This window comes from Nannospalax galili, unplaced genomic scaffold (assembly GCF_000622305.1).
Source record: "Nannospalax galili isolate Female #2095 unplaced genomic scaffold, S.galili_v1.0 scaffold60, whole genome shotgun sequence".
NCBI classification, from domain to species: Eukaryota; Metazoa; Chordata; class Mammalia; order Rodentia; family Spalacidae; genus Nannospalax; species Nannospalax galili.
The window spans coordinates 974,055-998,203 of record NW_008346989.1 but is presented as its reverse complement, the minus strand read 5'-3'; the positions used below and the strand labels follow the sequence as shown (position 1 = coordinate 998,203).

Genomic DNA, 24,149 nt, shown 5'->3' with positions numbered 1-24,149 from the left:
GTGCCCCGTCGGCGGAGAGCGCGCTGACCGGCCGAGGTCCGCGGGTGGAGCAGAGCGGCCGGCCACGTGCGCCCCTGGCCCCGCGGGGCCTCCGGGAGCATCGTCCGCCCCGGGCTCTGCGGACGGCCGCAGCCCTGAGCCGCGCCGCCGGAGCTGGAGCCTGGAGCCGACCTGCGAGCGGGGCACGTTGAGGAGCGGCTTGAGCTGCTTAACTTGTCAGTGTCCAGCTCCCTTCCTGTTTCTTGAGTGAGTCGTGTTTTGGCCGAAGGGAAGTGTTGACATGAAGATTATTAAAATACAAGTAAATACGTACCTGAGTGCTGAAAATGAAGTGCGGAATATGAAATGTTGCAATTGTGAATTTTTAAATTAGATTACTCTCCAACTCTTGCTAATTTTAAACGGGGTATTTAGTCTGCTTAATCAGGAGTGGAAAAGGGATGGTTTTGTCTACTTTACTATTTGTTAGAGAATCGTAGTAAGTTCCTAGGAGCTGGAGACAAAACGAAGTGTAAAACTTCTAATAATCATAACGTTTTTACGAGTCAGGTACGTGCTTTCCGTGTATTAATTGAATCCTTGTGTCAGCCATCCAGCTTTTTAGATAAGAAGTTTGCAGGAGTATCACACAGCTGGTGAGATGTAGTGCCCACCAAGACCCTAGACAATCCAGCACTGGCATGCCTGACTTAGTACTGGTTTATTCTCTTTACTGTGTTTTTATTTTAACATGTAGCAAGAGGGCTATGGTATTTAGCCAGCTGTATTAGTGTTGGAAGCTCCATTACCTAGATTTGAAAAATACATCTGACTTTTTGAACTTAAGCCATGGGTAGAGTGTAAATTTAGTCTTTTTTTTTTTTTTTTAAACGTTTGACCACTCATTTCCTTAGTGGGATTGCTGAGGATCATATATATAGCCCCTGTTGTGCGTGTCACAATGTGCTGAGTTGGTAACGTGTTTTTAGTCCTCCTGTGTCTCCTTTTCACAGGGCTATAAGTCTCGAAAAAGTAGTCCATTAAAATATGCTTCCATAGATCAGTTGAGTGAATACTGGAAAATTTAATAATACTTAAAAATTTTCCCAGCTCAGATAAGAAGGCTTTAGTTTGAGAGTGATGTGGCTGTTAAAAGCAGAAAGCATTTAAATCCACCCTAGTTGGTAAGAAAGTGAAAGTAGAGTATATTTTTTAAAAATGTAGCTGAAAATTATGTTTTGTTTGGGTTGAAGATGAGTTTTTAGTTTAGTCCACTTGAGTATGCCAAATTTATTGTCCTTTTAATTATACTAAGAAATTAGGCTTTCAAAGGACTAGTTATAAATAAACTTTTGCTTCTTGAGATTTAGGCAGTCTGGAAAGATACATAATCATTCTTTTTAAAATTCATTCTCTATTATTGTGTTTTAATCTTTTAAATGTATAGTATGATAATGAAGATAACTCAAATGATGGGACCCATCCATCCAAAAGGAGGCGAATGGGCTCAGGAGACAGCTCAAGGAGTTGTGAGACTTCAAGTCAAGATCTGAGGTACCACCACTTGAGTATTCAGTAGTAACTTTCCTGAAGTGTTTTCCTTGTCGTCTTCTGCCCCTAGGCCCTGGCAAATGCAATTATTAAAAATTGTGATATTTTATAATATGACACCAAGGTTGGCTTTGCTCCTGAGAATAATGGAAAAATATTGTAAAATAGATAACTAAAAGTCACTGTTGTAACACTTTAAGTGTATAGTTTAGTGGCATTTTACACTCTCGATGTTCTGCAACCATCAGGACCAGCTGTGTTTCCAGAAGATTTTTACTAACTCAGAACAAACTGCATAGCCTACCAGGAGCTCCTCTTCCTCCAGCTGCTGGCAACCACCATCCGCCTTCTGCCACTGAATGTGATAACATCAGCTACCTCAAGAGAGCTGCTCTAGTATCTGACTTTCTCTTAATCTTAAGCACAGTGTCTTCAGGGTTCATACATTTTGGAGCTTATGTCAGAATTTCATCTTTGAAATCTGAACTATATTCCATTGCATGAATTACCACATTTTGTTTACACACCCATATACTGCCAAATATTTGTGGTGCTCTCACCTTTTGGCTGGAGTGATCAATGCTGTAGTGAACACTGACATTCCGAATTGCTGTTTTTAATTCCTTGAGGATATAGATCTCACAGTAGGTGTGTCATATGATAATTCTGTTACTTTCTGAGGAACTTACTTTTCCACAGCGGCTAACCATTCTGTTTGTGTGCGTGTGTGTGTGTGTGTGTGTGTGTGTATTCTCATCAACAGTACGCAAAGCTTCTCATATCTTCACATCCTTGCGCTTTCTTTTCTGTGTTTGTTTTTTGGTGATAGTTGTTAGTCACCATGTGGGTGCTGGAAACTGAACTCAGGTCCTCTGCAAGAACCATTGAGCCATCTCTCTAGTCCTTTCTTTGTCTGTTTCTTACATACTTTTTGTTGTTGAGTTGTAGTTCTTTATGTATTCTGCATACTAATTTGTAAATATATTCTACCATTCTATGGATTTTTTTCCCTTTATTGTTGATAGTGTCACAATTTTTTTTTAATATTTTTTAATCTTTTTTGTAACTTGTGTTTTTGGTCTCTTGTCTAAGACTCCATTGCCAACTTGGGGTTTTCTAGGCACTTTTTGTGATTAATTTTGAGCTAATTTTTGCATGTGATGATAGGAGGTGAGGTTCTTTTCCTTCCTGTTGTGTGTTTTATTGTTTCCTAGTTCAGTTTGGAGAACAGTGTTTGGTGAGCCACTTTAAAAAAATGAATAAATGTAATAAATACGATCACATCCCTAACTCCAATTTAGGAGTCAGGTGGTTCAGACTCTGACGTCCATTATACTCTGCTGTTCAGGAAGGCAGTTGTGTGCAGTGTAGTGGAACCTCCAGATAGCACTCTTCTTTGCTCTGGGTTTGTAGAATGTAAGACACAAAATGATGGTTTATTGTCTAGTTCACTGAGAAAGAGATTCTTAGAATTCTGCTTTCTTGACTGCTTGTAACTCACTAAGCAACAGACAAGACTCAGAAGTTGAGTTGTGCCTTGTGTGGATGAAATACTTGCAGTGACTATTAAATTAAAAAGACTTTAGAGGTGCTGTCACCTTGCTTTAGCCACTTCTTCTCTAGGCTGAGAATGCATTTGTCCTGTTAGGAGTTTTGGTTTTGCTATTTGTGTGCGTGCGTGTGTGTGTTTGTGTGTGTGTGTATGTCAGTACTGGTGTCTGCAGAGGCCAGAAGAGGCCACTAGATCCCCTGGAGCTGGAGTTAAAAGCAGTTGTGGACCATATGGACTTGGGTCCTGGGACTTGAACTCTGGTCTTCTGGAAAAACTCAGCCTCTTAACTGCTGAGCTCTCTCTCCAGCTCTCATTGTGTTTTTTGATGTGAGGTTTTAGATTATTGATTCTCTTCCTTCTAAATGTTTTGTAATTTTCTTTGATAAACACAAAATAGTCATAGCAAAGACCTAATACTTAAAATTGTTTTGAAAGTATTTGAAATAAAAATATGATTAAAATGTATCAAGTGCTAAATATAAGGCATAATATGTATTTTATGTCTTAGCTTTAGTTACTATCCAGCAGAAAACTTAATAGAGTACAAGTGGCCACCTGATGAGACAGGAGAGTACTACATGCTTCAGGAGCAAGTCAGTGAATACTTGGGTGTGACCTCCTTCAAGCGGAAGTACCCAGGTACTTAAGGCTTAGTGCATGCAGTGGATGGTGCCCGGCACGCTCTTCCCTTCCAGGTCTTGGTTATGAGTTCTTTCTATTTTATGTACTTTTTTTTTGTCTTTTTTTTTTTTTTTTCAGAGCTGAGGACCGAACCCAGGGCCTTGCGCTTGTTAGGCAAGCGCTCTACCACTGAGCTAAATCCCCAACCCCTGTTTTATGTACTTTTAAAGCACCTATCACTGCTGAATTTAATGTGCTCAGCATCTCATTCTACAATTTGTATATTCTTATGTGTCTCCATTTAATTCAAAGGCAGAATAGGAAAGGTGAATTTTCTTTTTTTTTAAATGGGATAATTTTTTCTTTTGGTGGTGTGTGTTGGGGTTGGGACAGGGAGGGACAGGACCTCACTGTGTAGGCCTGAGCTGGCCTGGAACTCACTGCCCCGATGCTGATCTTAAACTTACTCCATAGGCCATTGGCTTTGAGCCTCCTGCCTTATCCTCCTAAGTACTGGGATTTATGTGTGTGTGACACCATGCCTAACTACCTGGGGAATATTTTGGAAAAAAAAAATCACTTTATAGCTAAATGCTTTTCAATCTTTACTGTTGCTCTATGACCAAAGGAATGAACTCAGCCTTATCTGAATCTGAGGAAGGCTGTGATTAACTGTGTTAATATTTGAATTATTCTATTTTTAGTTTTTTAATATTGATTTCTGGAATTTATAAGAATTTTTGTGTAGTTCTCTTAATACTTAATATATTGTATGAGTTGTGTTTAAAAATAATTTTTAAGTTTTAAAAAGTTTTACAAATGTATAATGTTTCACTGTTAAGCTATTAAAGTATTTAAACTATTAAAGTCCTTTTGTTCTGTTTTTGGAGATTTAGAGCGACGAGATTTGTCTCATAAGGAGAAACTCTACCTGCGAGAGTTAAACGTCATCACAGAAACTCAGTGCACACTAGGTAATGTGCTGCTCAGTGTGGCTTTTCAGGCGGACGTGTAATTTTCTAAAATATTTAACAGAGTCAATAAAATAAGTACTTAAATGCTAAGTTTACCCCATTTTTGATTATTGTTAAAATGTAAGATGCATGAATGAAACTTTATAATAAATTGTCTAATAATAACTTAGAGTTGGCAGAATGTATTTTGTGTGCAAAATTTATATCTAAGTATAGCTCTTGATCTCTGTTGTACTGGGATTGAACCTGTAGATCCTTAGGTTTTAGAATGTAGAATTTTGCAGAAGTTTCAGTTCTGTGTAATTACCTCATGCTTCATTTGTAATTTTTGCTTTGATGTTAATGCTGCATGTTAATGCCACAGATTCATGATAATTCATTACAAGGGTCAGTGAAATATGATGCCATAAGTTTTGAATATTATATGGCATGTGTATGAATACTGATGAATTTTTAAAATTTGAATTGGTTATAATATTTCTGAGGTATAATTTGAAGGCTACGACATAAACATTGAGAAATATTTTTTTACATATCAATGTCCTGTATTACTTGGTGGTTAGTGTATATTAATACTCATTTCTAAGCAGAGGGATATGTTCATATACATAGACTCTAAAAGAAACTCATTTAGGTGAAGAATTGGTTTCTTTGCTTTTACGAGATAATCTTTTAGTTGCTTGACTTTATTGTGGATATTAAATTTTACTATTCTAAAATGTATTAAAATATTTTGCTTTGACTATTTAAGATTTTTTAAATGTAGAATAGTTTGAAAGAGAAGCTAATTTTGAAAAAGTACTTGTGTTCACTTAGCGTTAAAAGATTTTTCTTGTTTTCTTGGCCTAAAATAGGCTTAACAGCATTGCGCAGTGATGAAGTGATTGATTTAATGATAAAAGAATATCCAGCTAAGCATGCTGAATATTCTGTCATTCTACAAGAGAAAGAGCGTCAGCGAATTACAGATCATTATAAGGAGTATTCTGTAAGTGATGGAGGTGATTGGCATCTCTTTTAATAGTTAGGGAAAATAACATTTTGTAGTTACATATGACTTCCAACTGTAATTTCTGTTTCAGCAAATGCAACAGCAGAATACTCAGAAAGTTGAAGCCAGCAAAGTACCCGAGTATATTAAGAAAGCAGCCAAAAAAGCAGCCGAATTTAACAGCAACTTAAATCGGGAACGCATGGAGGACAGAAGAGCTTATTTTGACTTACAGACACATGTAGGGAGACTTAGTTCAACGCTGTGGGGATCCTTCTGTTGTTACTGCAGAGTGATCGTTACTTATTACTGGTTTTGGGTTTTGTTTCCGTGGTTTGCTTTTTGTGTCACCTGTGTCCGTTTTCTCCCATTTCTCCCAGAAGTTAAGACCCCACTTTGACGATGTGCTGACAGTGCCTCTTGCCTGCCTGCACTTGTTCGTGCTGTCTCTCTTCCTCCCTCTTCTCTTCGTGTCTTCCCCCCTGCAAGATCTCTTGCTTTATGGCTGAGAAGCTACTCAGAGGCTAATAGTAGCTATGTATCACACTTCCTGTGTCCCAAGGGTGGTTGTAAGAGTGTACTGTGCTTGTCCTTTTGGTTGTGATTATAGCCACATGAGGTTGGATCAGTGTCCCCCACATTTCATAGAGGTAGCTGGTGAGCTGCTGAGAGGTTTCCAGGCTTTGGCAGCACAGTAAGGTAGAGACATGTTCCCTTTCCTTTGAATCTGTGCTCCTGGTGGAGAGTAAGCAAAACTCAAGTGTGTGACTAGAAAGCAACTGTTCCTTAGTTTATTGTGCCCAGTGTCACCTACATCCTTAGCTTTTCTGTGGGATGGGATGGGGGTGTAGTGGTTGCATGAGAGACCTTTTCCTGAAGCTTTGATTCCCAGCCTGGAATAGTTTGTTTTTCATGTTTCTTGACGTTAACACAGGTTATCCAGGTACCTCAAGGAAAGTATAAAGTGTTGCCAACTGATCGAACGAAGGTCAGCTCTTACCCAGTGGCGCTCATCCCCGGACAGTTCCAGGAGTATTATAAGAGGTATTCAGTATTTTTACTTACCACGGTTTTAGAGCCCTGTGTACTTGCCTCCTAAAGATTTTTGCTTATAAATGACACCAGAGGATGTGTAGGGTTTGTGTCTGCATTTGTCTTCTCGTGTTCTGAAGAGTACCATTCAATCAGAATCCAAAGGCCTGCTGATGAAGCCTGAAGTCTCACGTCTGTGCCCACTCTGTCTGGGTTTCACAGACATCCTGAGATTTGGAAGCACTTCAGTGCTCACAGTGCAGAGCATGGGCTAGCAGCTCTGGTATTACGGGGAAGCTTTTTTGAAATTAGAATCTCAGGTCCAGCCTCAGCCCCCTCCTTGGATCTGTACTTTTGATTCAGTGCAGAGAGGAATGATGAGATCGAAAGGGACCAGAGTAGGTGGCAGGGTGGGCAGGACACAGAAGTGTACCTCTCAGCTGTTTCTGCCTAACTGTAATCCAGATCTCCCCAACCAGGGCTCATGATTCTTCTTGTTTTAACATCTCAACTTTTTCTTCAGTATTAAACCTTACTCTAGAAGTATGTTCTCAGAAGATAATCTTTTTAAAAATTTTTTTCTTTTTTTAAAAAATATATTTTGTGTGAGTGTATTGTCTACATGTATATAAGTGCACCCGTGTTGTGCAGTGCCCGTGGGTGTCAGAAGAGGGTGTCAGATTCACCCGAAACTGGAGTTACAGATGGTTGTTAGTCACCATGTGGGTGCTGGGAATCAAACCCAGGTCCTCTGCAAGAGCAGCCAGTGCTCTTAACTGCTAAGCCATCTCTCCAGCCCCAGGAAGAGGATATTCTTTAGAGCATGATCTAAAACAAAATGGAGTCATACTTGCTAGTCAGCAGTCTAATTTAAATCACCTGCAGAAAATTTTAATTCCTTTATATTTTGAGTTAGGAAATTATTCCAAGTCCTCTGGCAGTTTTTCAACCATTCTGTTCTGATGGGATGTCTTAGTGAAGGAGCTCCTGAACAGCTCTCCTGAGGTCAGGGTGGTGGTCATCTGACCTAGCAGAGGCTTAAACATTGGAATACATGCTTCACAAAAATGTGTTAATCGATATTGAAAATTGTACCCTAAGTCAAATCTTCATATCATACATTGCGTACTCCATGAACTATTTAATCCTCCTGTCAGTCTTGTGTATAGACCTGTTCTGGCCTGTTTTCAAGTGGGGGGGATACAGCACAGAGAAGTAGGGACAACTCAAGACGTGTGGAGGTGATATGAGCATGTGGTGGCCCTGGGACCAGGCACTAATGTGCTGTTGTAGGTGCTTGGCTTTCACCCCTGCCTGCTTCTACATTACTCAGTTTTTACTCATTTTTTTACTCATTTTTTACTTTTTTTTGAGGATAATGAAGAAAGTCTTACCTTTAGATAAGAAAGATTAAATGCATATCCTTACCATCAGTCAAATGAAAAAAATGTTTAGTTTTTAACATTACTTAGCCCTATCTGATAACCAAATGACCGTCCGTACTGATTTTTCTAAAGTTTTGGGAGTGTGAAGTTTAAGGTTAATGTCACAGTTTAGATGATAGTCTTTCCCTGTAATAGTCAAGGAGAAGTAAAAGCAGTCTCTGAACTTAGGTACTCGCCAGATGAGCTTCGGTACCTGCCATTAAACACAGCCCTGTACGAGCCTCCTCTGGATCCAGAGCTCCCGGCACTAGACAGTGACGGTGATTCAGATGATGGTGAAGATGGTCGAGGGGACGAGAAGCGGAAAAATAAAGGCACTTCGGTAGGAATGCGAACCTTAACCAGAGGCATCCTTCAACTGTGCTGATTGCTTTCCTAGAATGTTAAATTGAACTCTTGCACACATTGAACAGTTGCACACATTTTCAGAAAGCTTTTTCAGGAATACTTTATTGTGTGTTGACATAAGCAAGCTGTGCATGGCTTTTTGGCACGTTTTGAATTTAAAAACTTAATTGTGATGAGACAGGCAATTGTACAGAACATTAGTTTTCTCTCTTTTATCCAGCTTGTTGCTGATGTAGATTAAAATACTGACCCAAACAAACTTTGATCTTTTGACACAGGGAAATGTATTTTTCTTGGATTGGGACAGCATATTAAGTTGTGTTCCTTTTGCTTAACCTGAGGCTTCCTGTAGACTCTTACTAATAATAGTGTACTGTTGGTTTAGTTTTCCTGGGTGACTTTTTTCGTTGCAAAAGTTTAGCTGCAAAGAAAGAGGAAGTGTATACCTTTGGGACATGAGGAACAGCAGTAACACTGGGGTTTAGGGTTATGACTTTCTTCAGAAGTGCCCTTTAAGATAAGATACCAGCCATCTTACACCTTACTCCATAGCCAACCTGAATACTACCATTGAGTGGTGCTGCATTTTCTTGTCAGCAGCTTCTAAAGCACACCTAGATTCACTCAAGTCTGCAGTGGCAGTGCCTCCTGTCAGTAGAGGGAAGCTATGGCAGATTAACAATGCTGAACCTAACTTTCTCACACTGCTCTTAGGATAAATTAATCCAGCATTTGAGGAAAGCATTTTGATAGTATACCCAGAGTTTTTTCACAGAATTTGATCTGGAAAATTTGCTAAGGACTTCATATTAAGGACTTAATTTTAAGGACTTAATCAGATGCTGGCAAAATTTAAATAGGGAAAAAAGTGTTGATTTATGTGTTAGTAACATTTCGTGTAGTTAAGTTACAAATAAATCTTTTTCCAAAATGCTTTATGTTTACATTTACGCGGAAGAAATGCAGTTCAAGGAATGATGGGAAATACAGCACTTAATTAAAATGACATAGCACATTTGCACACATGCTGTGTGATCCATGTGCACACAGTGTGCATTCTGACCACATGAACACACATGTGCAGTGTAAACTAGTTGTGGATTACACTGCCAGAGTGAGGGCACATTGTAAGGTGTTACAGGTGTGTGTGTGAGAGAGCCTGGGCTTCTATAGACAGAAAAAGACCGAGAAGCAAGAGAAAGGAGGCGAGTTTGTGTTTCCAGTCAGTGCAGGGGCTTATCAGGTGGCTAGAAAGCCTAATTTTTTTCATTTATAATTTTCATAATTTTTGTGAATACAAATTACAGAAATTTAAATTATAAAGTGAATTAAATGGTCAGATACTATTAAATGGTCTTAACATTTTGAACAGGTAAAATGTCAGATACTTTTGTAGGTAGTTGAGGACATAGCTGTGTATTTTCAGAGTTGTAAACATGGTTGTGTAGTTGAAGGACTTTGCTAATGACTCCTGTTACTCAGAGGAAATAAACTTATTTTTATGAGTATAAAACTGCTTCCTTGTGACATGGAAAATATTGAAGCAATATAATATAATAATAGCTGAAGTTAGTAATTCCATTCCTGTTGACTTATATCAGAAAAAAAAGTTGATTTGGGCACTTACTGATAGAAATAGAATTAGCTTCAAGTGTGTTGGAGTTAGAAAGGTAAGTAACTTTTAACATGACCTATTTTCTTTTTTAACAAATATTTATTTTTATGTGTATGAGTGTATTACCTGCATGTGTGTAAGTGCACCTGTGTCATGCAGTGCCTGAGGAGGTCAGAAGAAGGCATCAGATTTCCTGGAACTGGGTTATAGGCAGTTGTTAACTGCCATGTAGGTGTTGGGAATTGAACCTAGGTCTTCTTTAAGAGCAGTCAGTGCTCTTAACTGCTGAGCCATCTCTCTAGCCCCCAACACGACCTATTTTCATCTCTTGCTAGAAACAAGTCTCTTAGAATTTTTTTTGTTTTTCATTGGGTGAAACTTTAAAGCTTAAGAAATGTTTTCTGTAATTTAAAAAATGGAGACATGGGGCTGGAGAGATGGCTCAGCCGTTAAGAGCATTGGCTGCTCTTGCAGAGGACCTGGGTACGATTCCCAGCACCCACATGGCAGCTAACAACTGTCTATAACTCCAGTTCCAGGGAGATCCAACACCTCTGACCTCTGAGGGTACTGCATGGCATGGGTGGTGCACTTACACACATGCAGGCAAATCCCTCATACACTAAAATAAACATTAAAAAAGTACACTTAACTCTGTCTCAATTCCAGGAACCTCTGTTTTTGCCTCTCTTTCTCCAGGATAGCTCCTCAGGTAATGTCTCTGAAGGAGACAGCCCCCCTGACAGCCAGGAGGACCCCTTCCAGGGAAGACAGAAATCAAAAGACAGAGTGACCACGCCAAGAAAAGACGGCTGCAAACGTTCTGTACTGTCCAAATCAGTACCTGGGTACAAGGTAGAAGAAAAAAGCCCCTGACTCAGCTTCTTTCCTGACCAGCCTCTCTCCCTGACACAAGTTAATTCTGAGCCTGACTGGAGCTGTGCTTACTGTGCTCACTCGTCTCCCATGGCGCCCTGTCCCCTGCTTTCTTTGCTTTCTTTCCCAGTGGTTCTCCTGTCACTGTTTGCTGTAGCTTGTTTACTGTGTGTGTCTGTGTGTGTGTGTGTATCTATATATATATATCTATATATCTATATCTACATATCTATATATAGATATATGTATTCTTTATGGTTCTTTAGTCCCTTTTAAATAATAACCAGGCAAGCATGAGGTTTTAAAACATTTCAAGGCAGAACTTACTACTTTTTTGAGTACAAGATCTGATCATCTGGCATTCTGACTCCCCGAGTAGTTGGTAAAGCTAAATCTGCTGAGCTTTGACGTCAGAGGACATTTAGAGATGTCCGACCACAAGGGTGGTGTTTCAGTAGTGCCTTTCTAAGGATATCTGGGTTTATTCCAAGGATTGCTTGATCAATCTGCCAAATTCTGCCAAGTGTGGGATAGAAAATAGTGAAACCTGTTAACTTACATTGTGGTTTTACCATAATCTTTGGCAGATAGTTGATGTTGTTCTGTGACAAGGAGTAAAACTTAGTGTTTGGATCTGATTGTTCTCAGAGTAAAGAAACAGGTAATCAGAAATGATTGTTTTTAATGTTTCCTCATCTGCCTCTCCCCTTCAGATGGTTGGATGAGAGGTGAGCAGCTGTGGTGGTGCACAGAGCACCAGTATGAGTTCATGGTGTTCAGCTGTACATTGTAAATGGTGATAGTACACAGACAGTTGCTCTGTCTGGGATGCTTAGAATGTGCATCCTGTTACTGTATGGAGGTGTATTTGAGGAAAGGTTGTTAAGAGTCTTGTCAAGTGGAATTGTTAAACACCTGTGTGATAACAGTGTCACTATGGCATATGGCACAGTAGAATCAGGACGAGGGCTGTGAATCATCTTCCCTCAGCCTTACTGGGATGTTTCTAACAGTTCATTAATAAGTTAAGAGTATTCCATAGGTTATTAGAAGAACACATATAGATCCTCAGCTTAAAAAATACATGCTTTTACAGCTGTGGCCAGAGGATCGAAGCCTCTTCACTCGGCAAGCTTTCCTTTCCATGTGGATTTCAGTGGGTTGCTGCTGTGTGATTTTTTTTTTTTTTTTAATTTTTAAATTTTTTACATATATAGTTTAAGCTTTGTAAACTAAAGATTTAAGTTACTGTTTAGTAATTGAAAGCAAATGAACTCCAAAGATGTCGTTTCAGAAACAAGCCTGCATGGGCAAGTTTGTATGTCTCTGGTCAGAGGTCTCGGTGGGCGGAGCTGAGGAGGCTTTTAAGCAATGAGCCTGTTGGATCATGCATTTAAAATAGAGAGGGCTAGAAATGAAGAAGTAGCTGTATTATCACCGATTTAGTGAATAAATCCTTCAGGTTAGTCTTAGTAGTACTCAAGGGAACCTGATATGCAAATTAAACATTTTATAATCTGTGAACATTTTTAGTACCTAAAAATGTTCCAGATATTTCAGAGATGGCAATAGCCAATATCTAGATATTATGTCATTGAAAGTTTAACCTCTGAAAAGTATTAATAAGCCAAGATGTGCCTAAATACACGGGTACTTAAGCTGAAGTTCATATACACAGGCTATGGGAATTAAGAAACATGATAATGTAGGTGATTTAATAAGATGGTTTAGTGCTTGCCCTTAACTTGTAGGAAAGTGTTATTTAGGTTACATTAACCTGAAAATTAAAGTATAATCGTTAGGATTCAGGCCTACATGTATATAATTAAAATCAATACTATATTAGTGCTACCATGAAAGTCTCACTTATTTTGCTATTTTTCAACAAGAGAATTAAATGTATATGAGCCTATGAGCCTTTTATTTGAGATGATGGAGACTGTTAGGGTATTTTATTTACTTTTTGTTGTCATCAGTGAAACTCTGATGTTGCAGTTATTTGAAGTCAAGCAGAGGGCGACAGTGAGATGCAGAGGGTCTTGCCCCTTCATCTGTGGGGGACTTCTGTACCTTTTTTTTCCTTCTCTCAGTGCTGGTCCTCATTTTGTCTGTCAGATCCTGGATGCAGGCTCTGGTTTCTTAGTGCCCAGATCCTAACAGAAACAATGTGCTTTGTGTCTGCCTGTAGCAGCGTTGTAGGAAGTGCTGCAGTGCTGTCTCCTGTTGTCTCTCTCCACGGCTGTCCATCTCCCCCTTCTGCTTCTCTCCTATCTTCCTCCTTCCCCTGTTCTATTTCATGTTTCTCTTTTCAACAAGATGAAGATTATTGGGTAAGAAAAACATTTAAGTGGTTTAACAGAACATTATGTATAATTTTAAAAGTAAACCCTGAATTTTCTTAGTGTCTTTTTATCACAGGCATATGTGTATTTTAATGATTGTAGAACTTGAATTGCTCTAGAATGTGAATACCTAGACTTGTGTTGTTTTGCTTTTGAGTTTTGTAAAGCAACTCCTCTGAGGAGTTCTCTTTTTAGAATTAATTACTGTATGGTTACTTCCCTGACTTTAGTGAGATAATTAGGAGGACTTACTATGCCAGTATCTAACTTAAAGCATTAAATACATCAATTGTCTACATTTAGTGCAGGTAGCATAACCAAAAGGGATTTCTTAGTTTTGGTTATTCAGAGTTAGGGTTCTGTTGCATATTATGGCAGTTACAGATTCGACCCTAGTAGCAACTGTAACTGTAGACCTTAGACTTATACTTCCTAGCTGTTTTTTACTGAGGTCCAGAAACACAGTGAAGCCATGTGCTTAGGATGCAGCAGGAACCGCAGAGGGTCACGGCTGTCGGATGCTGAGAGTAGGGTCAAAAACAGAGACGGAGAGTAGTCGATGGGGACACTTTCTATGTTTGTTTAACTTCCATGATATTTACTATTTTGTAGAGACATTGTGATTGTTTAGTTACTGTTTTTATTATATTTATGTATAAGGTTGACTTTTTAAAATAAATAAGCCAAAAATTGTTTTTGAATGCCTCTGTCATCTTTTGCAAAGAAAATTTGTTAGGTCTAACAGGTTATGGGAGTGGCAGTGAGACATTTAAAGTGATACTGCTTTTAAAAAGCTTGAGCTTAGATCCCTCTGTGGTGCAGTAACTTAGAAAAGGTAGATGAGACCTATTAGATTGTGTTGGAATATTCCCTGCCCCCATTCCATCTTTGTCCCCCCATTTTTTAACCATTTGTTCATGCATACCTACAGTACAAATTCAGATCATTGTGAAGGTCAAGGTTATGTCTCACCCTGGTAATTTTAGGTGTAGGGACCCTTTTTCCTTTGTCTTATTCCATATTTAAAGCCCAAATACTTTGTATGTTTTTTATCTGAAAGCTAATACTTAAAATGTTTTATATATTTCCTACTTGACTACAATTGTTGCTTGTCTAAAACACTTCCTTTTTATGTTTTTCATTTCTTGGTAAATGCTTCTTTGGAACCTTTACCAGTTCTTCTAATTTATTAGACATGCAACAAGAATATTTGTACAATGCGGATTTCTACATCTATGCACATGACGGTGTAGGAATGAGACGTCTTTCAGTTAAAAATGTTAAAACATTTTCTTTTTTTAACTTTGAATTTAAAGCTTCAGTTTTATAGCTTTTGGCAAAATTCCAGAACAAAGTGAATATGTAAGTGGCTTAAAACCCAGGCTTAGCTTGTGTGGTCATTCAGTACTCACATTTTCTCTCCCAATTAGTGACATTTGACACTGTATTTCATATTTCCTTCTTGGTCTTACACAGATGGTGCTGTGTGTAGGGAGTGTAGAATGCTACATTTAAAAACACAAGTTCATTCTGTTTACCGAGTACAGTCTAGGGCCTGCATTGGTAGGTTCTGTGTTCTGAGCCAACTTGTATCCAGTTCTGTTTTACTAAAAGCTTCTCATTAGCACGTTACTGAAAGTTAAGGTAATAACAGAATTCCTTTTGACCCCTAGTGAGCTCTTCTGGCGTGAATTTATAGCCCCTCTTCTGCCCTTCCAGCCAAAGGTCATTCCAAATGCTCTATGTGGAATTTGTCTGAAGGGTAAGGAGTCCAACAAGAAAGGAAAGGCTGAATCACTTATACACTGCTCCCAGTGTGATAACAGTGGTAAGTAGAGATGTCTCCTTAAGATTTTAACCCCACCTTGAGTGTTGCTTCAAAAGCTAGGGTTTATAGGTGTCAGCTAGGTGTCCACCAGCCATCAAATGGATAGTCACTTATTAGAATATAGTCTATATATCTTTATTGATTTTTATACCATAATGTTCCTATGGTAACATTAAGCATGAAAGCCATTCTTGGGCAGTCTTAAAGCAGCTACTATTTTATAAGCCTTATTAAAAGTTGTATTGTGAAATGCTACTAATGTTGGTTTTGATTTAGGCCACCCTTCTTGCTTGGATATGACCATGGAGCTTGTTTCTATGATTAAAACCTACCCATGGCAGTGTATGGAGTGTAAAACATGCATTGTATGTGGACAGCCCCACCATGAAGAAGAAATGATGTTCTGTGATGTGTGTGACAGAGGTTATCATACTTTTTGTGTGGGCCTTGGTGCTATTCCATCAGGTAAAGATGAAAACAAACAACACATTGTCTTTGTGTGATGAAGCTCTCAGCATTTTTTTAAGGGCATATAAAAGACATGAACACACACAGTTCTGCCATGATCAAAGCTGCTATTGTTCATGTCATGGCTACCTGCTTTTTATCCTTAGACATCCTTTGCAACTGAAGGACAAATGAGATGGCAGAATGCCTAGGCTAGAAGAGGTACAGAATGGGCTCGTGTTTGCTAAAGTAACAGAGCAGCAGTTTCAATGCTTTGATTTTATTTTTATTAGTCATCTATTTAGAAACTTTTAACAAAGTGACTTCTATGCCTTTATACATACTAGGACATCTTTCTATAAAGAGGCAATGTGACAGTTCCAGATAGGATGGACACAGAATCAGAGCAAATCACAGTAATTACACTAAAACATAAAGATAATTGTGCAATTTTAGAACTTAGTTGCATAGTTAACACTGTATAGTACTCTATAAAACTAAGTTTCCTGGGAATCATTTAGAAGCAAGCAACTTGGAGAATCATTTAAGGTTCTGTAGTAATTCAGATCAAGTACTTGGGATAATTTATTGTGCTAGTTTTAAAATGCCATGTTAGCATAGTACATCAGGACTGGAGAGAAGCTCCTGTTAAGAGTAGAGAAAAAAGTGATAGCCAAATTCCTAACAGGTTCTATGTTAGGAATTGTGCTGTTGGTTTTTAAAAGCACAGTGGCGTGTGAATTTTAGGAAGGAGTGCAGTAATTTTTATAAGGTACAAATGACTGTATAGTCCTCTTTCCCCAACCCTGCCTTTCACTAAATTTCACATAGTATTGGTTACACTGATCACCTCAGTGTTGTATTTTACTCCTTGGCTTAAGGAGCTCATAACTGCTCTCTCCACAGAAAAATCCCTGTTATCACTATTGATAGCCCAGGAATGAGTTTAGATGGTTTAGTACTCAGTCCTGTAAAAATAAAATTCCACTCCATATTAACTAACAATTTTTCTCCTAGGTCGCTGGATTTGTGACTGTTGTCAGCGAGCTCCCCCCACACCCAGGAAAGTGGGCAGAAGGGGGAAAAACAGCAAAGAGGGATAAGATAGTTTTTGACCCTAATGTTTGGGATATTTGGTGCCAATTTATTTACATTTTCATTTTTATGCCAATAAAAACCTTTTTTTTGGAATTAAGTATGACCTTAAACATCTGCAAGTTGATTTATTTCATTATCAGCAACTCCTACCCTGAAATTAAGTCCAGAGAAATGGCTCATTTCCCCAGTTTTTGTTTTCTTTTTTAAAAAAATTATCTTAGTGTTGTCTTTTTCCAAGGATTCAGCAGAAATATGTAGCAACTTAAGTATTTCTTCCTTTTTGAGCCTGACCAGCTACTGCTAGTGCCAGGCTACCCCCACCTGTGGTAGTAGTTCCTGGCCTACTTTATTTATCAGTTACTTCTTAACCAGAGTTCTGATTAGCCCCCAGGGCAAATGGTGTAAGGTCTGGTACAGCTGGATTTGGAATCGTCAGCTGGCACAGCAACAGTTTGCAAATACCTGCCTGTCAGGAAGGCCGAGGCTTGGGAAAAGTTAGGGTGCTATGGCATCTCCTCCTTGGTTTTGGTGCCTCTTTAAAACTTGACAGCTGAACTTCATTTACAATGTCTACAGCATTTCTAAAGTTCTCAGCCTTTTAATCTGATCTGGAACCAACATGAAAAGGTCATTCGACTTTGGTTTATATAACCTGTTACTGCAATAATCTTTTTACTCACCTGACTAACCAAGATGTGTTTAAACGTTTTATTGAGCGAGCATACTCCTTTTATAGGACTTTTGATCTTTAAAATATTGTGCTTGCTGCCGTTTCTGTTTGGGAGTAACTGAGGTAACGAGACTGGTATGGCTTTATTTTTTCATCCTAGTGTAGAAAAGGTAACCACAATTTCACCAAGTAGCTAGGTTTGCAGCAAGCTGTTATCACCCCGCGCAGATAAAGATTTGTGGTCAAGAAATCAGAAGAGAATTTCAAGTACCAACTTCAAAATGCTAATCAATATCGTCCAGAGGAGGGACTCCTCTTCTTGGGCCGCCTCCTCCGGAGTGTAAGCTTGCTTCTGACCGGCTCCCGTGGGGTCAGCAGAGTAGGCAGCCTCCCCGAATGGGTACTGATCCACTGTTCTGTCATAGTATACCCTCATCTCAAAGTCGCTCTCGAGGTGTGATGGGTGTCCATAAATTCCTATCCCCACCGGGCGCTGGAAGTGCGCAGGTATGGAGACCTCGTCCTGGCCGCAGGTGACCGACTGCAGCTCGTACTCATCGAAGCTGGGGTGCAGCGTGTTGTCGGACACGTACAGGTCTGCGTCCCCTCTCAGGCTCTGCATCCTGAGAATGATTTTGCCCTCATGGTTCAACCGCAAGTAGCTGTAGTTTCCGGCTCCTATCTGGCCCTGGACCACGTGCAGAAGGAGCCACTCCTCCGGGACGTCGTCGTCCTCCGAGCACTTTCCCGGGGCCACCGCCTGGGCCGCCAGGACCAGCAGCAGGGCGAACCTCCAGGGAGCGGCCATCGCCAGGCGCTCAGCTCGGGGAGCCCCTCATCTGCAGCTGCTGCGTTGTGAAGGCACGGGCGACAAGCTTGACCACAGGGCCTGGCCTCCCGGCCCGAGAGCGCGCACCGGGGTCCCGGGGAGCCGACGGGGACCGAGGGAGTTCGGGGCAGAGAGAGGGAGGCGGACGGGGTCCGCAGGCCAGCGCCCGGCGTAGGTGGCTGGAGAAGGGCTAGGCCCGCTCCGACTCACCGCCCCGCCCCGCAGGCCGCGCAGCTCCCACAACATCCAGGCCCGGCCGGGACCCAGCTCGAGCAGACGGAAGAGGAGCCGCTCCCGGAAGTGACGTGCTCCGGAAGCCGGGGTTTCCGGAAGCGCGCTGCGCTCTGTGGGCCAGGGTTCGCGGGCGTGGTGTCCAGGCCGCTTTCTCGTTACCACAGTGACGCCGCGGGCGGGTGGCGAGTTCACTGAGCCGCGGCGTCCGGGCCCGCGGGACGGTAGGTGAGGGAGCCCGGGCTCGGCGGCCGGGTCGGTCCGTGAGGGAGGAGTTGGCCCTGGGCCTGTCCACGGAGCTCCGGCTAGTGGTGGCCTGCGCGGCCTGGGCTCCTCCTCTCCTCTCCTCCCCGCGGCCTGGGCGACCTGGGCCTCCGAAGGGCTGAGCCTCGGGCTGATCGCAGCGTTGGGTGCGGACCCGGCTTTGCCTGCTCACCAATCTGGAGGAAGCCTGTCGGGTTGGACCAGTGCACGCAGCATCCAGATGGTTTGGGATTTGTTTTAAACCATCGAAGAAGGAAATGACTTAAAATTTTTTCTAGTGAATTTTTGTGTTTTCTAGTGTATGTATCTTGATCATATTTAGACCCCCTGAATATCTAGGTCTATTCTCACAGTACCTGAGTTGGAACCCAGTTCCCCTCCTGGCTAATGTAGAGAGCTTTATCATTTGCTCTAAGTTTCAGGAGTAGTTTAGGGTCTGGTCATTTTTTTGTGGGAGCTCATCCTGGTATTGAACTGCCTAATTGTATCTTCCAAACTCAAGAATGAAGTGACATGATTCTGCCTTCATAGCTAAGAGACAAATACTTGAATCTTGTATAATCAGAAGGAAACATATTTTCCCCTAAAACTATACATAGTTACATAGAATCCATAAGCTTATCACAATCATGCTCCTTGAGTAACAGAATAGTTCTTTTTTTATATACACTTTCTCATTTTCTGCAATTCACATGTACTAATTCTGTATCTCTGAAAGGGCATTGACTGTGCAGCTTTTTGTGTATTTCACATGATTGCTTTGTTTTCTGACTTAGCTTTACAAAACCACAGGTTTTAATCTGTCACTCCTTTCTGCCTTGATTGATTTGCTTGCCTAACCTTAGATACACTGTAAATTCACTAGAAGAATAAACTTGGTCTTTCCTCTCAGCCTTATTTCTCTGGTGTGCATTGTGTAGGATGTCTGTGGGATGTATTCCATGGGTTATTCTGAGGAAGCACAGTAAGCTGGGTAGGGAAGAAGAACCAAGAACCAGCGTTATTGGTGTGGCATCTGCATTGTTTAACTGCTTAATCATGTGCTTGCTTTTGTCATTTAAAGTAAGACTGCACACTATGGGGGCAGGTTCAGTGCTGTTACTCAACAGCCCTGGAGGAGTAATAGTCTTTCCCTTCTGCATAGGGTCCTGTGTGGCTGTTTGTGGCCTGATCCTCTTCTCAGGCATCTTGGGAACCCCTTCCATCCCCTGGTACCACCTTTTATAGGCTTCTGAAGCCTCTCCATTCAGCCACTGTTGGGGGAGGGTCAGGTAGCTGAGGCTTTCAGGGGACATGCTTGTAAAGCGACTTATGTTACTCATGCCTGCATACTGTATCTCCCTGCTACGCTGGCTAGACCAGAGCCATGTGGTTGCACCTAACTATGGGGGAGTTGGGGTGGGGTGGGGATAATACTAGTTCTGTGTCCAGAAGGAAATGGCAAAGATTTGAAAAACAAACAGTCTCTCTCCTGCTAACAAAATCTGTTTCTCTAGATGCTACTTGGAGAACAGGCCATCCCAAAGGGAGTTCCTTGGTCAGGGCACGCAGCATGTGGGGCATATTTACGTTCCTTGCAGAGTTCTCTTCAGGAGGCCTGGGTGAGGCTGCTCATAATCCAGAGACCTGTGAGTTAAGATGCACTGTTGGCTCCCACTAGGGTGCAGTGTTGGGTGCAGTCAGGCCGCTGTAAGGAAAGCTGCAGAGGCTGCTCACCATTGCAGTCCAGACTCTCTGCCAGTGGAGCTGGGAGTGTTTCTCTGACTGCACCCTGATTCTGGTGGCTCTTCTTTTGTGATGTGCTTTATTCCACACTGCCTGTTTTTCCACTGTGTTGGCATCTGAAGTGGGCTGTGCCCTCTTAGAGTGCATGGCCCACTCCCCGGGGGAGGTGCTTTATGTGGAGTTATCAGCTGCTCTTTATTCTTGGCTGGCTGTTTCTTTGTCCTCATGGTTCCTTGGAGAACATAGTAGACTCTGGCCAGTGTGTGTCCCCGTAGTTCTAGGTGCGGCCACTTCCACCATCATCTTTCTTCTCTTCTTTTTGCATGCTTTCTCTCCTGTTGGCTCATACCATAAGGTCACATGGACTAGAGGTAACTGCCCTTGAGGTGTTCTTGACTAAAAGGCCAAAGCTTGAAAGCCCTTTGTGCCTGATTTGGGCAGCGCAAGGTGCTTGATCCCAGCCTGGAAGCCTCTGTGCTTCTGCACACTTTCTACTTCTACTGGCTCCCACAGTGCCATGTTGTGGTGGTTTGAATGAGAATGTCCCCCATAGGCTCCAAGTATCTGGACATTTTGTCCCCAGTTGGTAGTGCTGTTTTGGAAGGCCTTAGAGAGTATGGCCATGCTGGAGGAAGCACGTCACTGGAGGTGGGCTTCGAGAATTCTTAAGCCTTGTCAGACTTCCAGTCTCTCTCTCTCTCTCTCTGCTTCCCCTGTCTGCTCCAGCCACCGTCTTGTTGCCATGATGGACTCTAACCCTGTGGAATCATAAGTCAAATAAATTCTTCCTTCTTATAAAGTTGCTTTGGTCAGTGTTTTTATCATAGCAACAGAAAACTAATATACATGTCAAGTTTGTGTATGGCTTACTAACGTTCTTTCTGATCATTTCCTGTAAGGCCTTGTGATCAGTACACACGTAGTCATCCAGTATATTACTGGACGTTCTTGGCCTATGCTTTACCACTGTACATCATGAATCTTGGGCATTCTGTGTCTTGAGGCAGTTTCTTTGCCCCCAACTCAGTCACTGAGTAGTGTCCCACAGTACCTTTCAAGGTATCTGGTTCTACATTAGTCAGGAAAATCTTTGGGAAGTCACCTCAAAATGTAGATGCCTTAGCACAGCAAAGTCTGTTTCTCATACAGCAGACAGGGAGGTACCTTGGGCCCTCAGCCTTCTTCATTTTGTTGGGTAGACAACAGAGGGACATCATAGACCAAGCCTATGCATCAGTGTGATAATTGTTCTAGAGCTGCACTCACTGGTGTGTACTAGCATAGCTCCCCTGATGTTTAGAGAACTGGGAAATGTTGATTTTGCTACATTCTTGGCCAGGAAGAAAACTGAAAGCATTGGATGAAAAGCTACTAAGTGACTGCGAATAGAAAAACAGACATGTTCACAGAAATAATTGCTCTGGCAGTCAGGTTTAGGGGCCATCTGCCCTCTGATTAGAGGGAGGGCAGGTAGTCAGCTAGCCAGACAAGGACTCAGGAACTACAGGTGTGTGGGGCTCTCAGTCCTCCTTATGTGATGATCTGAATTTTCCCTATACCTCCACACCTGACCACCTCACATTGCTGCTATCAGGAGAGGCAGGTGCTTCAGCTGAGACTGTCAAAGGTCAGCAGCAGGAAGGCTGGTGCTTCAGCTGAGACTGTCAAAGGTCAGCAGCAGGAAGAGGCTGGTGCTTTAACTGAGACTGTCAAAGGTCAGCAGCAGGAAGAGGCTGGTGCTTCAGCTGAGACTGTCAAAGGTCAGCAGCAGGAAGAGGCTGGTGCTTTAGCTGAGACTGTCAAAGGTCAGCAGCAGGAAGAGGCTGCAGCAGCATTTGTGCCAAGTTGGCCCAGTGCCTCAGACTTTGGCTTCGAGGCTCCTCCTGAGTCTGGCTGTGTGTGCACAGTCAGACTTTCCCTTGAGTTTCAAGGCATTCTCCAGTGACTTCTTCACTCTGACAAGCCTCTATGTAGCATCCCTTCCTCTGTTGTGCCCATACCAGGACACCATGGCATGTTCACACTTATTTCTACTCAGGAAACTATTCCACTGATGCCAGATACTGGGTGCCAGGAGCTGTTGTGTTTGCTTTCTGCTTTTAAGACATAATGGCAGTGCATGGTCAAGCCAGTCAAAATTCTAGCATGGATGAGGGAGGGGCTCATGTGACCCCACCCCTAGCTGAGGAGCAATTGACAGTTGATGGCTGCTGGAGAGGGAGAGTCATTGGCTGTTGTGGTCACTGGTCAGTTGCCCATGCAGCAGATGATGACTCTAAACCATGCACATATAGGCACCACTAATTGGACTCCATGGGTTATTAAAAAAAAAAAAAAAAGGCCTGAAATTAGAAGTAGGATATGTTAGGGGTTCTGGAGAGCTGCAGGGGTGGAAGGAGTATGATCAAAATACATTGTATATACATGTATGAAATGCTCAAGGAGTAAATAAAAAACACTTGAAAAGATGTGGCAGCGTGTTCTTGAGTTGTCTCCAGACGCCTTCCTCCTCTACTCTCTTGCTGTTTGTATCCCACTCTCCATATGTGTGTGAGTATGTACCTGTGCATGGCTGTGCTTGTGTGTGTGGGGGGGGGTATGTGCCTGTGCATGACTATGTAGTGGGTATGTGCCTATGCATGGACTGTGTGTGTGTGTGTGTGTGTGTCCACGTCCATAAATGTGAGTGAAGATGCATGCATATATGTGTGTGCATGCCTATGTGCATATGTGTGTTTGGTCTCTTATCCCCAAAATGCCCACCCTTAATATCCTCAGAAGCTGGCCTTTGCTGCTCCTGTGATGTGTCATCTTTGGGGGGTACTGCTGTGCCTTCTGTCTTAACTCTTGGATATTTAGACTAACCTACCCTGCTAGCTCCTGGATGCTAAAGGGCAACACGAGGCACTCTGATAGTTCCCTTCTGAATTTACCCATCATGGATTAGGAAAGTGTGTTATTTCTTCTCATGTAATTGGAAGGAAGTTGGATTCAGGGCCTAAAACTCACAGTTGAAGCTTTGCATCTAACCTTCTCATATTCAAGTTAATTTGTGATACCCCCATACCAAAACTGTTCTGTCTCATAAATAGTAGCCCTAGTTCCTCAGGCCAAAAATCTGGGAGGCATGTTTGAGTCCTCTAACTTGCCCCCTGCATCCTCTGGAGATCATGGCTGCATAGGGAGCCACGCTGCATGGCTTTGCTGTATCTCACTTGCTTTGGTCCCAAGTTTGGACCTTACCTGCCAGCAGCTGCCTCACCCAGAGCAGCAGCAGGATGCCACACTGGTGCCTGGATGTAGCCCCAGGAACCTGTTCATTGTCAGAAACTGCAGTGTAGGGTCTGTGGATCCATCTATCAATGTCTATGCAAAGTATCTGTTTCCACAGCCTGTGATATCTTGTAGATTCTGATCTTGTAAAACTAGAAAGCAAAGGAAACACAACTGAAGCCCACCAAATGAAAGTCTGCCAGCTGTGTCTATCAGTGGATTTAAATATACAAAGAACCAAAACAAAAACCTAAACAGCAAGAAAAACAAACTGCAGTTAAAAATGGACCGTGGAGCTGGACAGAGTTCTCAGAAGAAACACAAGTGACTAGTAAACACTAAAAAAGTGTTAACATTCGTGGCCTGTCGTAAGCCGGGCCTCCATTTGTCGCGAGCCGGGCCTCTGTCCAGCAGAGTCCCGGAAAGACGACACAGACACCAAGGTGAGGTTCAAGCTT

The 24,149-nt window shown here is 41.9% G+C and overlaps 3 protein-coding genes across 5 annotated transcripts in view; 1 reads left to right on the top strand and 2 right to left on the bottom strand.

Annotated features, from left to right (window-relative positions):
- LOC115072083 (translation initiation factor IF-2-like) overlaps nt 1–101 on the bottom strand; it is a 15,165-nt gene extending 15,064 nt beyond the window's left edge. The window contains exon 1 of the mRNA XM_029568473.1: nt 29–101. Within this exon, the coding sequence (XP_029424333.1) occupies nt 29–101 (73 nt within the window). The remainder of the gene's footprint in view (nt 1–28) is intronic.
- On the top strand, nt 14–17,313 carry Phf10 (PHD finger protein 10). Of its 3 annotated transcripts, none has more exons than XM_008843390.3 (12): nt 14–246; nt 1,427–1,533; nt 3,591–3,721; nt 4,600–4,677; nt 5,532–5,665; nt 5,760–5,909; nt 6,603–6,712; nt 8,314–8,467; nt 10,808–10,963; nt 15,046–15,154; nt 15,431–15,619; nt 16,619–16,809. In XM_008843390.3, exons 2-12 carry the CDS (start codon nt 1,481–1,483, stop codon nt 16,702–16,704), a joined length of 1,350 nt encoding a protein of 449 aa, XP_008841612.1. In that variant the 5' UTR covers nt 14–246; nt 1,427–1,480; the 3' UTR covers nt 16,705–16,809. The 3 variants fall into 3 exon arrangements, with proteins under 3 accessions (XP_008841612.1, XP_008841611.1, XP_029424347.1); XM_008843389.3 differs by having other exon boundaries at nt 15–246; nt 4,594–4,677; XM_029568487.1 differs by lacking the exons at nt 14–246; nt 1,427–1,533 and adding an exon at nt 3,842–4,029 and having other exon boundaries at nt 3,638–3,721; nt 16,619–17,313.
- Nucleotides 16,906–18,933, bottom strand: CUNH6orf120 (chromosome unknown C6orf120 homolog). The gene has a single exon (XM_017800694.2). It carries the CDS (start codon nt 18,175–18,177, stop codon nt 17,620–17,622), a length of 558 nt encoding a protein of 185 aa, XP_017656183.1. The 5' UTR covers nt 18,178–18,933; the 3' UTR covers nt 16,906–17,619.
- Between the last annotated feature and the right edge of the window lie 5,216 nt (nt 18,934–24,149).

Bases quoted from the DNA above. Each gene is read 5' to 3' on its own strand.
- Phf10 (XM_008843389.3), top strand. From the start codon at position 1,481: ATGGGCTCAGGAGACAGCTCAAGGAGTTGTGAGACTTCAAGTCAAGAT. The intron at 1,534-3,590 runs GTACCACCACTT...TTTATGTCTTAG, and splicing joins ACTTCAAGTCAAGATCTGAG to CTTTAGTTACTATCCAGCAG. The intron at 5,666-5,759 runs GTAAGTGATGGA...TTTCTGTTTCAG, and splicing joins ATCATTATAAGGAGTATTCT to CAAATGCAACAGCAGAATAC.
- CUNH6orf120 (XM_017800694.2), bottom strand. From the start codon at position 18,177: ATGGCCGCTCCCTGGAGGTTCGCCCTGCTGCTGGTCCTGGCGGCCCAG.